This window comes from Seriola aureovittata, chromosome 16 (genome assembly GCF_021018895.1).
Source record: "Seriola aureovittata isolate HTS-2021-v1 ecotype China chromosome 16, ASM2101889v1, whole genome shotgun sequence".
NCBI lineage: Eukaryota > Metazoa > Chordata > Actinopteri > Carangiformes > Carangidae > Seriola > Seriola aureovittata.
In genome coordinates, this window is record NC_079379.1 from 15,761,677 (window position 1) to 15,774,856 (window position 13,180).

Below are 13,180 nucleotides of genomic sequence, written 5' to 3' on the forward strand. Positions count from 1 at the left end.
ACTGCTTTTTTATCTTGTGTGATAGTAAACTGAATATTTTTGGGTTTGCCTTGAGCTTTAGGAAACTGTGATGATTTTATCATTATTTTCTTAAATTTCATACACTAAAATGGTTCATTAATTAATCAAAAAATGTATTACTCTATCACCTTTTCCTTTTTACAGCTTAACACAAACCTGTTTTGAAGACATAGTTTATCCAAATATATAGAAACAGCTGTTTAGACACTGCGGTTACACTGGGCCCGGGCTTGCCTTAAAATCAGCATGCTTACACACACACACACACACACACACACACACACACACACACACACACACACACACACACACACAGACGGTCTGTTGTTGGGTTTCAAATGCTGTAAAGTAGTTTTATTTGCTGCAGAGGGGTTGACCACCTACATTACATTGTCACTCTCTGTAATAAATCAGCTTAAACCTGCAATATCACCAAGCTCTATTGTACTCACGTTGACAAGTTTAGGTGCCCACATTTCTTTTCTGTTGCATGGTAACCAATTGAGAGTTGCAATCCTACCAACCCACCTTATTATGGCCAGTTGGACAGAAATGAATGATAAGAGTATGCAAATGTGATATCTTCTTTAATAGCCTGCTGTTTTATTCAGCTGTGTGGCCAGGATAAGGAATCCCCACTGTGTCTAATCACATCTTCTGCCTCTCATTTCACCTGAGGCATATCCCCAATCTAGTCTATTTTTGACTGGCATTACAGCTTACATTGTTCTCTACTGGCGTGAATGTACGTGCACAGGGGAAAACCATGTTTTAACCAGTAATTGGCCTCCGACTTTAAAAATTGAAAGGCGTTCACACAAAAAGAGTCTGATGACTTCAATCTTAGCACATGATTAAATCTGATTGGTGAGGGGTGAGTGCAATGCAGAAAGATGGCCGTAACAGTTTTTGTCCTTGCCTTCTACGTCTGCAGTGAATAAATCCAGGGCTTCAAGACTATCGTCACCCTCTCAATGAAACGGATGAGAAGAACACAAGATGTAAACTTGTCACCCCTCCAGCCATGACACCTGCCATGCTCTTAATAAAGTTCCGAACAGATCACAACATACAGTCTTATATATGTAGTTCGGAGTCTCAATCCTCCACATTCGATTTTCAGTTTTTCAATCTGCGCTGAAGGACCTGCTGAGCTGTTGTTCAGTGGGAAATCTCATTCAGTTGCCGGCTGATGGCTAACAAGGTCAAATGACTCTCCAGATGAGATGGACTGTGTCAGAAGGCGGAAGCACACACACACACACCACCTGCCATTCAGGCAGTCAGTCCATCTATCTATCAGCCGCACACAGGAACACATCCTGAATTGAGTGGCAATAATAGAAGACTGAGGGGGGAAGTGTTTACTGCTGATAGGAATATCATTACAAACTGTGGAAATCAGGGAATCACAGCAAAACCAGTTAGCCAGCTCATGTAGCAATCAATAGGGACCTTCACTGTTTTTTTTTCCTCTCTTCTCTCAGTTCTCTCTCTCTCTCTCTCTCTCTCCTTTTCGCACACTCTTTTCCTCTGGTTGCTATAGTGACGTGAAATGGCTGCATTCTGCTGCACTGGATCAGAGCGGGGGCCCGCTCCTGCAGCTAGTGAGCTACATTGTTTTACATGATGGTTTCAAAAGAAAAAAAAAACACACACACACACAAAAACACACAAAGCTGCAATTAGCATGTGCCACGGTGCTAAGAGAGTTATAACAAGTTAAATGTTATTCAAATGTCAAATACTTTTTCATAAGCAGTAGGCCTATACATTACCATAAACTGACACTCAGTATTCTGGTTTTGTCGTGCATCCATCACAGTGTGTGTGTTGGAGTGTAATGATCTGATGAACACAACGTTTTTTCTTGTGCAGATGGTATTGATTCATTGAATGACTCCTAGGTTAGGGTATCAATTATTCCCCTGATCAAACTATTAGAAAAATGTTCTATACCTCCTGACATAAACGAACAGAAAGATCTAATATTTCTGTATAACCTGTAGTTTCTGTAGAGGAGCGCAAGGTCTGAAATAACATTCAGGTAGTGGTAGTACAGAACTGGTTTGAATATCTAATGTTGCCTTTTAAGTGTATATAACTTCCCCTTCCATCTCTTCCTCGTTCTTACCCTACACCTTTTCTCAACCCTTTTTTCTAAATCTGATATATCTCTACCCTTTTTCCTTTTTACTGTCCTTCTCTCGCTGTTTTTACAACAACTAATTGAAATGTGCCTTTTCTCTCTTCCTTCTGTCTCTCCGTCTCTTCATCCCTGCCCTCACCTTCACCACCTCTCTCTGTGTCTGCAGTGTGACAACGCCAAGGGGCTGAGGGCCTTCTTTGATGCCATATGCTACGGCCCCAAACACCTGATGATCTTCGGCGGTGTCTGCCCCTCTGTGACCTCAATCATTGCAGAGTCCTTGGAGGGCTGGAATCTGGTGCAGGTAGGAGACATATTGTATATATCAAAATGTGTGCCTGTATGCATGTGTAATATATGTACACTATTGGTGATCCAAGTCCATCGGTGGGTAGAATAAGGTGGAATACACATGGACTTTGCACTTACTTATTAATGGTCTAAGGCTTCTTCTTGTTTCTGTGATACCACCAGAAAACCTGATTTTGCAACCTAGTTTCCAAATTATCTTGTCCCTTAGTTTTGTGGTGCTCAAAAAAGCTCCTGGGATTTCATAGGTGTAACTGTTTCATGCAGCACTTGAAAACGAAAATATGTTTGGAGGTGTTTTGTCATTTGTATGAGCTGATAGTTAGAAGTGTTACTTTGCTGGTCAGTCAATGTTAATTACCTGCTAAATATTCATATAATAGATTTGTAATAGATAATAGTTTTTACCATTCAATTATAATCATGCTTGCTAAATGGCATATGCTGCCATTATCTTAGTAGAGCTTTGTGATTGCTCACTGTCGGCATTAAACACAGCTCATTCTTGCATCTGGTAAACTTGTGACCCCCTGAGTTATTGCTTACTATTTCTCTGATTATGTACTAAACTTCAGTACCAGAAAATACTGTTCATTTGCTGCAAACCCTACAAAGGTTACCAGGCATTGATAAGGAAGGAGTGAAGCTAATGCTTGGGAGAGATAGTATAATTCAAGAGGCTTCATTTTGAACTGAATGTCACATTACGTGGCATGTTTCTTCCGTTTGCAATTACTGTGAATCTGCTGCTTTTCTTGTTCCTTTTTGCTCGCTGTCTTTTCAGGGTCACTTGAGAGTGAAAAGATCGGCAGGATGAGGGAATGAAAGGACAAGTTATTTTTTGTTTTGGTGGTCACTTCCTCCTGGTGACTAATGATCTCAGTCTGTAAAGAGCGATTCAAGTCATAGTTGAATTATAAGTACTCTTGGGTATTTGTCTGTGTAGTGTGTGTGTGTGTGTGTGTGTGTGCTCCCCTCTCTATTTATTGGCTTGTATGGCAGTGATTACCTGTGAGAAGTGCAGTAGCAATCTTCTGCTCTACAGAACACTCTGCCTAGTACAGTGTGTTCCCCAGAGCACTTCACCAACCAGGCTCTTTTTGCTATCAATACACAGACCAACACCAACAAATTCATGCTGGTCTGATCCCAAATATGCGTTGTAACGCTGCCTGAATGCCAGACAGCAAGTGACTGAGGGAAAAAAGTAAAGGTGAATGGCTAAGAAAACACCTACAATGTACCTGTATTTAAAGGGCATGCCTTAAGAATACGCACTCGAATTCACTGTCAAGGGAAACTGTACTGCTGTTGCCACAAGCAACTAAATTACTTTCTTTAGGACAGAAGATGTGTAGCTGCAAGGGCACCCTAGAGAAAGCCCTCAGCAGTAGGGTTGTCACAATACCACAACTTCTTCTGTACCAGTAACAGTTAAATTCCATGATTCTTGTTACCGAATTCAATACCAGAGCAAAAATACAGACAACAGGAGAGGCAACAAGATAATATTAGCCTTTGTGAATGCTGAGTGTGGAGCATTTCTTCAATAAACGCCAGCTAGTGCGGTTCACAAAAAATAACGGAAATTTTTCAGGACATGAACAGTTTGATGAAAGATTGTTAATATAACTCACTCGCAGATCTGTCTTTGAGCTGCTGAGATTAGTTTGAGGTGTTTCCTCTTGTGATTTGAAATGCTCTGTAGCACAGTTTGCATACTGGCTTTTGGTCGTCTATAACTTCCCTGATAATCTGGCTCAAATACAAAATATTTCTATGCACCAGTCTTTTTTTTTCCACCAAGCCACGATGGACCTGTTGCTGCACCTGCACATGCTGCTGCCATTCCACGTGTTGTTATTGTTTACAGCGCCGGTCTTCTTCTTCTTCTTCTCTTTGAGTTTGATGTCAGACTAGGATGCTTGTGGGGTTATTATACTGAGCTCATCAGTCCAGGATCACACCTCTAGTACAAAACAACAGCTTCTGTACCTTTGGTTCTTGTTGTACTGTAGAAAAAAAAGTACCGTCACATTTTCAGAATTTTGGCATCAGCCTGATACCAAAGTGTCGGTTCTCGTGACATTTCTACTCAGCAGCTGTCCAGCTCAGTATGGAGACTCATTACATTTTGAATCAGGTGTCCATCAAAGAGCTAAGCTTTGTAGTGTCATATGAGACATAAGTGTTTTACTTATTAAAGAGCTAGTGTTTATATGTGCATGAGTGTTGGTACAGTCCTGGTTTTAGGTGTGGTACAGTATCAGAAGCTGAGGGTACTGTTCTGAGATGCAAGATGTCTTTGCAGACCTGCTTCCTCATCAGAGCATGAGTCACCAAGAAACTATAATGTTCGCTGGAAATCGTCAGTTGATGTAAACAACAGACCAGACAGCTTTCAGTTGTTCTGTGGACCATGAGGTTTGCAACTCTCTGTTTAGTTATTATGTACTTATCAAGCTGGTCCTTGCACTTAGGCCCTGCTAGACTGTTGGCCTGAGACTCTTTGTTCCAGCCCACTGACATTGCATTTATAGCGTTTGTGTGGACATGTGTGAGAATACGTACGTGCAGTTGTGTATATATGTGTGTGAGAAAGTGTTTGTATGCAGAGTGGGTTTATGACAGACAGACAACTCTCTGCTTTGACAGCTTGTGATGGGAGGTAGTTAGGCGCTGCTCCAAGCTAGAATGAAGCTTTTGTCTGTGTAAGAAAAAGAGGAGCCTCTCTGAACTGAAAGAGGAAGGTACAGAGGGAAGGAAAGATGACTGGAAGTTTTGAATCCAGCACCTCACAATGTTTAGCGTGCCATGTCAGCGGGAATCTGTTTTTAAAACTGTGAATTCTGTCACCCTGCATATTTATTACCCAGCCCTGGCATCCCATCTGCAAGACTTGAGTTGGTGTGCAAGGAAACAGAGAATTTTCCATGGTGATTCTTATGGGCCAGGCTTAACAAGCTCATCATTTCCACATCAAAACAGGGAGCTGGCAGATACTATCTACAGTTGAGATAGCTGAGAGAACAACCACTCCTGGAAAAAGCTTAATCATACACCCATAAAAATAGCTTTCAATCAGTGTTGATGCCTAATGAAGTCAGCTTTGAAAAGCTCAACAAAAATAAACTCCCACTGCATACCCGTTCATTATGCTCCATGCACACACTTGAATGCACATATTCATACTTAAAGCAGGGGAGGTTTTAGAACGGCAGTATCAGTGTCGATATTTTTATACTAAAAATCACCAGTCAATATTTTTTTGTTCCCAGCAGGTGGAATAATGACTAAAAACAACTGCACTACTTTATGAGCATTATGAGCTCAGCTACATCCTGCAAGGTGAGAGACATGTGACCAGCAGAGACAGCCAAAGGTGTCAGTGGGCTACTTTTCAGCAGCCTTACCAACTTGTCTATTTGAACCTTAAAAGAGAAGAAGCTCATAACACAACTGTCCTGAAAATTAGTAAAACTCTGGTCCAAAAAGGTAAATCACAGCGAAACTAATCTGTTCTAATATAATTCTAAAACTAAACTCCAATATAAAGTAATAATTATGAGAAATAGAAATTCAAGACTTGTGGCAAATTAATCTTCCTTCCAAATACGACATTTGATCCATTATGAATAAATTAATTTGTGCAAATATAACTCCTAGTCAATCAGATTTTGAAAAGCACATTTTGCGAATCTCTTTAATACAAATTACTTTGCAGTTTCTGTGTTACACTTGAATTATCACTGAAATTCTGACAGTTGACTTCTGACTGAAATATGTTACTTTTAACTGTGATTCACGTTAGTTGATTCCAAAGCCAGAGTAAAATCACAAAGCCTGAGGCATGCAGCACAGTACTTCACAAGTTACAGTAAATCTTTCTTTCACACACAGTAACATACACTGACCAGTGCGCACAAACACACACACACACACACACACACACACACACACACACACACACCCACCCGTGTGCACAGATGGCAGGCCATAATGATTTTGCCAGCAGCACAGTGTTAAGCTCTTTATGTACTGTATGTAAGGATTGATCTGTTGTCACACTCTGCGATTCTGACTCGTGTCTTGTGATGCTGTCGTTGTGGTTTGTTTGTCCACCTACTTGCTTGAGGTGCTCCACTTGGCTCTGTACTTACAGTCACTTTTTGTAATGCAGAACTGTCCATGTGCTAAAATGACTGCCCGAGCAAATTAAAATGGTGGATGAGAATGTTGCCAGGGCCGATGGACAGATGGCGAGGAGCGGATTGAGGGAATGATGGAGGAATAGACAGACAGGAGCAGAGACGGACTGTAATAGCATAAAATTGAAATTCAAAGAAACAGGGCAAGACGCAGCTGTGTTTGTGAGCTGCCATCAGCCACAAATGCCACTGATTGCTGTGTTTTTATTTCCGCAAGACAATGAATGTTGAGCCATTGTCTTGGCAGCCATCTTGGGATGTGATTAATCTTGTGTTCTCCTCACCATGATATTACATAATTCCAGAAAGCATTTGGCAAGCTTTTTAAATACTTGCTGGCACAGGTCTGTAACCAGTCAACACGCTGCACTCTCTTTACCCTGTTTTCTAAACTTACGAAAGGTCCTTTCGCTCACAGCAGTGGTGTCTATTTTCTGTAAATAGCTCATTGAGTGCCAGGAAATAGCCCCAACCCACCCTCCCGTCGGTTGCTGGCCCCTTCTCACTCACCAATTAGTCCTATCAGTGGTGGCACTGTTCATTTTCAGCCATGTCAAGTGTGTAATGAAAAATAATGCTTCTCTTTTGCCTGTTGTAATTTGGGAGAGAAGAAGACATGAGAGCGTTACTCCTTCAAATGATAATTTGTGGAAGTGGACTTAGAGGGCAGGTTTTTGTGTGATGTGCAGTGTTAACACCTCACGAGCTAGAGATAGCTCAAAGTTTGGTTCACACATATTAAAATGAACATGTTCACATTCATAGTTCACAGTTTTGTTCTTAGTCTAGTTATAGGTCATAGTTCTTAATGATTTTTTGTGATCATTATTCACTCGCAGATATTTAAAAAAAACAAAAAACCAAACAGGTTGGATGCTTCAACTCTGTAATTTCAAATTAGTTGCTGTTGTGGCGTTTGGACTGTATGCAATAAACAGTCCTCCAAATGTTCATACAAACTGGTTTCAGTAGTATTAGTTACAGCCATGTTTGAATTGCCAGCACTAGAGTATGACATGTCGCTGCCGTAAATCCTCGAGTGCCGCTGCAAAACAAGGTTCATCTTCTGATGGTTGTTGCTGTTTGGTGAACAGCTTTTTGACAGCTTTTTGGTGAATTACTGCCACGTTCTGGTCTAGATATGTTCAGTTTCAGTGGGTTTTTCTGATGGAATTTTTGTTTTGATTCCTGAAAATAAGGTCTGTGCTTAAAATGAGCTCAAGACATTTCTTTTTATTCTGCATCATAAAATATGTCAGTAAATACCCCGGTCGTGATATTTAAAACTTTTACGAGGCGGTTGTCAACAACTAATCTACTCATCAGGCGCATTTACAGCCTCGTTGTATTTATACTGCACCCTTCAAAACTATTGCTAACTTCGCACGAGGACAGGCTTTTGTAGAAGAGGGAAGCACACAATCAAACTACAAGTTGGAAGTTTAGCGGTGGTGACTTTGAAGTCATGCAACGGTGGTGCAGTGCGCTTATTGCCTAACATTAGCTTTTTCTATTACTACAATTGTATTTAGGATTTGAAAATGAAAAGAGTGATGTTTGTTTGTGGGGATTATCTTGCTGAACAAAACATGTAAGTATCATAAACTTTTGTTTGTCACAGAGCTTATTTTCAGCAATAATCCAAAAGCCAATAGAAAAATCCCATTAGCTTTTCATCAAGGGAACCAGGGTGAGGGTGCAAAAATACGTCATCCCTGCAGCACTCTACTACGCGTATCAGTATTTTTTCCACAAATATTTATTTTTCACTCTTGGGTTTCTAAGGAAAAGGAGTGAATATGACTATCAAAGCCACTTCTATTCTCTTGTGTTTGTATCGTAGTTCAAATATTTGTATCTTGTGCCTCAGTGTAAAGCTTGCAAAACTTTAGCACCAACCTTCTGATTCATTTATCTTTTAGTAACACTGAATAATGAAGTCAATATTTAGGAGGAGGAAAAAAAGTGGATGCACCTTCTCAAGGTATTTTGGTCAAGACCTGGACATAGAGCTAATATTTACCTGCACCTGAAGCCCATTTTTCTTCTCCACTTGCTGTATTGATCGTCAATGCTTCATTAAACCAGGCAATTTGGGGACAGGGAAGTTGCATCCCTGCCTCCTCCCAGTGCAGCATTCTCTTTCTTGAAGCCTCCACCAATTCTTTAGGGTCGTCTTTTTCCCATTTTCTTTCTCTCACTCTCCCTGAGTGCTACACTGGATGCTTCAATAAAACATGTGATGCCTAGCACTGCAGTATTCTGCCTCACTTACATCAAATCCTCCTGTGTACCGTATCAATATTTCATGACTTCCAAAGTTTAGGCTAAAATCTCAGAGTGCAAGGGCAGGGATAGTGTGAGCATCACAATAGATCATCATAAATCAACATTATGAGTAAAGTTCAGGTTCACTTCTTTATGTGAGTGAGTGTTTGCTGGTTTTTTCCACTTGGCAACAAAAAGTAATATAAACTGTCCTCTAAAGGTTCAATGACCAAACGCCCAAACCATTCATATTTATATTTGGTTGTATGTGTGTTTGCTAAGTACAAGGTCCAGTCTTGTGGATTCATTTCTGAGCTCTTTCTCTATGAACGCGACTCAGGAGAGGCAGTTAGGTCTGATTATCATACTGTCTCAAAGCTTCTAGGCAAGACCCAGAGGAAAAAGGAAGTGGCGTCTCTCACTCTGTCTCTCACTCTGTCTTAACCAGTGAAAGACTTGACGTCACTGCTGCTTTTTAATAGGCAGAGACTTGCTTCTGGTGTGTAATCCATATATGAGGAGGTACTGTTTGGAAATTGAGTGGGAGGACGACTCAACATCCTTGTTACGGGTAGTAAATTACACTCCAGATTTCTCCGACAGGCTGCTGATGAAGTTAAACAAGGCGAATGTTGACATTTAAAGCAAAGCTAATTCAAAGACAAATGAGCCTGCTGCACAGATGTAAAAATGGAAAGAGTTCCTCTTAATTCCAATGTTTTCTCATTGAGTCTGTCACAATTTCTCTCTCTTCTATCGCCAAAGGAGAAAAAGAGGCAGAAAGAGACTGAAGAAAATAGTCATTATATGCTATATTGTGCATTAATCAGGATTTTTTTCGGTCATGAATGCCGCTTGCACTTGTAGAATGCACCAGCGTGTACTATAAGGCTGAGCTCACATATGCTGTTGTACGTCTTCGAAGTGCTGAATGCATACCATTCGACAGAAAACACAGTAATTAGCTAATTAGCAACATTTGTTGAATACAAACCATTAACGGGTTGCGACTGTTGGTGTCACGTATTGAATACACTTGCTAGTTCATAGGCCCTCAATAAGAACAAGAACTTTGACGGAACATCTTTCTGTTTCTGTTCTTCCAAAGGAAGTAGGAACAACAAATGGAAACAGTTTCTCATTCTTTCTTTTTACCACTGACACGTCTTTGACACCAAGGTCTATGAGACACATTCAAAAGGAATACAAGATGAATACATGCTGAATTCCACCCTTGCATTCAAGTGCTATCATTCTCCCAGTAGTTTTCTGAAAGAGGGTGAGTAAAAAGAAAATCAGTGTGTCTTACTCGCAGCACTAATGATGGTGCGGGACCTGCCAGCCACCAGCAACAATAAACAAACTAGACACATCTTGTTTTTGATGTTTCACACCGAGACTTTATCATACACACGTATCTTGTGAAGACTGTAAATTATGTTTTTTTTATTTTGTTTTTTTTATTTATTTATTTTTTTTTGTGCCCCCAAATCCTGGTTCTCTTCCACTTTCTTTTTTCTCTTTTGGGGTTTCTAGGCTTTGATATTCCTTATTTAGGTCATAGAGTCCATAGCACTTTGAAGAGCTAGCTGGGTGTATACACTTTTTAGTTTCTAGATGAAAATAAAGCTTTGAACAAGAAACATCCTATGATAAATCGAATTTGTTATTAATCTCTATCTAAAATTAATTTACTGTAATAAATCCAGCTCAGATGCATATAGAGGTTGACTTGGCTTTATTTTTGGGGGCCAAAATACATGCTCTTAATTTGCAATTTGACTCATGCTACTAGGCAGCCATTTTTGCATTGAAGAAGAGTCAAAAAGAAATCTTAAGAAAAAAGATGTAAGGGAGCAGGAAAGAGAAATTAGTTGGAGGCACACTGCAGAAAAAAAAATGAAGCAAGGAGGAAAACAGAAAAATATAATTTAGGGAATAGCAGGAGGCTCCACTTAATGACTGAGAAAGTCAGACTGCACATATCAGCTTCAGGATGTCTGGATTACAATTAACTTGATACCGCAAGCTCCACTCTGATCATCGCTACACCACTTTAGACACCAAATAACTTTATACATAAAGCAAAGTTGACTCAACTTATGTCTACTGGTTGTGACCAGTTGTTTTAAGTATTATTCTAAAAGAACAGCCTTGGATAGAAATTTTTCTTTTTCTTTTTCTTTTTTTTTTGGGGGGGGGGCTGTCTCTCTTCTTAATCATCTGACAACCTCTCTGACTTGTGACTTGTAAATGATTCCTGATTGGTTGGAGCCACTGGCTTTGATGGTAACACTGGACAATAAGGTTAAATTTCTTCTTTGTTTGAGGTTTTTGTTGAGCGATGCTGATTGACATACACAGGTTGTCTCAGAAGAAGTTGTGAATTAATGTTAATGTTAAGACTCAATTTCTATTTTCGGTGTTGTCTCAGAACCATGTTGCCAATGAGGTTTACAAAACCCTGAAAGACTGCTCCTCTCCTCTGATTTTCTTCCCCCAGTATATGGACATTTTAGAACCACAGGGCTGGGTACCTCATCGACCCAAAAAGTTGTGTTCGGAAACTGGCTTCTCTGAGGCCAGCATCAGGAGGATCCTTTGTATCAATATCATAAACAAGGGCGGACTCGCTGAGCAATTGAACATCAAAGAGGACTCGGCTCCATTACAAGCCATTAAAACCATAACGGCTGCTTGGAAAGAGTGAAGCTTAGAGGATCGATAAAGGGCAGTTTAACTGTCTGACACAGCTCACTAATATCTGAAACATCAACTCCCCTTCAGACAGAGACACAGGAAGAGAGAGAAACAGAGAAGAGAGGAGAAAGTTAGTGGGTGAGAGAGAGGAAGTGGAAAGAGGGAAAGATCATTAGAGTGCTTTCCATCCTTTCCATTGCTCCTCCTTGTCTTCCTTCTCTCACCCCTCCCTGCTGTATAGTGTAGTATACATGCACAGTAATGATATAACTTGATTTACACTGTACACCCTATGCAAACACACAACACACATATAAACACAGACTACACATTAGGGTTAGCATCATACTGTCACAGCTCTACCCAAATAGTGCTTTAACTGAAAAAAAAAAGAAATTTTAAAAGGAAAAATGTTCAAACTTTAATTCCAAAATGTTACTGTTAAATGTATTTACAGGAACATGTACAGCAGTATTCTAAAATAGTATTCAGTTGTGCTCATGATGGTGGGATTTACCTTAACTATACTAACTACAGGCTTGTCCATCCAGTTAAGCACATTGAATTGCATCTATCTTAAGACTGTTCAGAGCGTTTTGTGTCACAAACAATAAATCCAGGCAGAAAAAGCTTGAAGACTCTTTCCACCTCCTTACTCGATTAAATTCCCTTTTCCTCTGTGTCACTCTTTTTCTGTCTCTCTTTCCTCCCACACGATCCTCTTTTGCTTTATCGGGGCATCAGAATGCGGAAGCGTTAAGCCTCCTTGAAGTTGATACTTAGCTCAATGCTATTTTCATTCCCTGTTGGTGCAGTCATTGAATACCTCTCTTTTTAGTCTGCGGCTGCAAATGGAATCCAGTTTGATAAGTCATGATAAATGACAATGATTTTTAAGCTTCAGGCCACATCAACATAGTCTCTAAAGACGTAATCGCAATATGAATTGATGTAAAGACCAAAGGGAAATTCTTTCTTGCATCTGTCAACAGTATGTGCATTTGCGTATGTGATTGTTTTTGTTTTATTTTAAGATTTCACCTTTTTATAATGATGTGGCAGTGACCACAACTGATTCCGAGCTGATATAGTTTGATTGAGCCGATCAGTGGTTGAGAAACGATGTCCTATCAGGCTCCCGATCAATCTTTACATGCAGAAGTTACACAAGGTGTTGAATATATCTTTTTAATGGATTGCTATGAAATTCTGTAGGAACATTCATACAGGCTTGTTTTTCTCACTGGTTTTGGAAAAGATATAAAAAAGAAAAAGACACTTGTCATTGTAGTTTAAAGTAGATGAAGGCCTGTAGCTGAGAAGGCAGCTTAGAATATACATCCACTACAGGAGGGTAGAGAGAGAAATAGTGAGAAAATACAAATAAGTCGCTGTTTGTACAATTATGGTAAATACTTGTTTTGTAGAATGTAAAAGCATCATCAGGCTAAATCACAGTATGTTTACATAGGGGAAAATGCACTTTTACTAAGAAATGTTTACCCAGACCTTCATATTATCTATT

At 39.9% G+C, this 13,180-nt stretch overlaps 1 protein-coding gene across 2 annotated transcripts in view; it reads left to right on the forward strand.

Annotated features, from left to right (window-relative positions):
- Positions 1 to 13,180, forward strand: part of gabbr2 (gamma-aminobutyric acid (GABA) B receptor, 2) — a 177,304-nt gene that overhangs the window by 46,797 nt on the left and 117,327 nt on the right. For both annotated transcript variants that reach the window (XM_056399025.1, XM_056399026.1), the window contains exon 2: positions 2,337 to 2,474. In XM_056399025.1, coding sequence (XP_056255000.1) covers positions 2,337 to 2,474 — 138 coding nt within the window. The remainder of the gene's footprint in view (positions 1 to 2,336; positions 2,475 to 13,180) is intronic.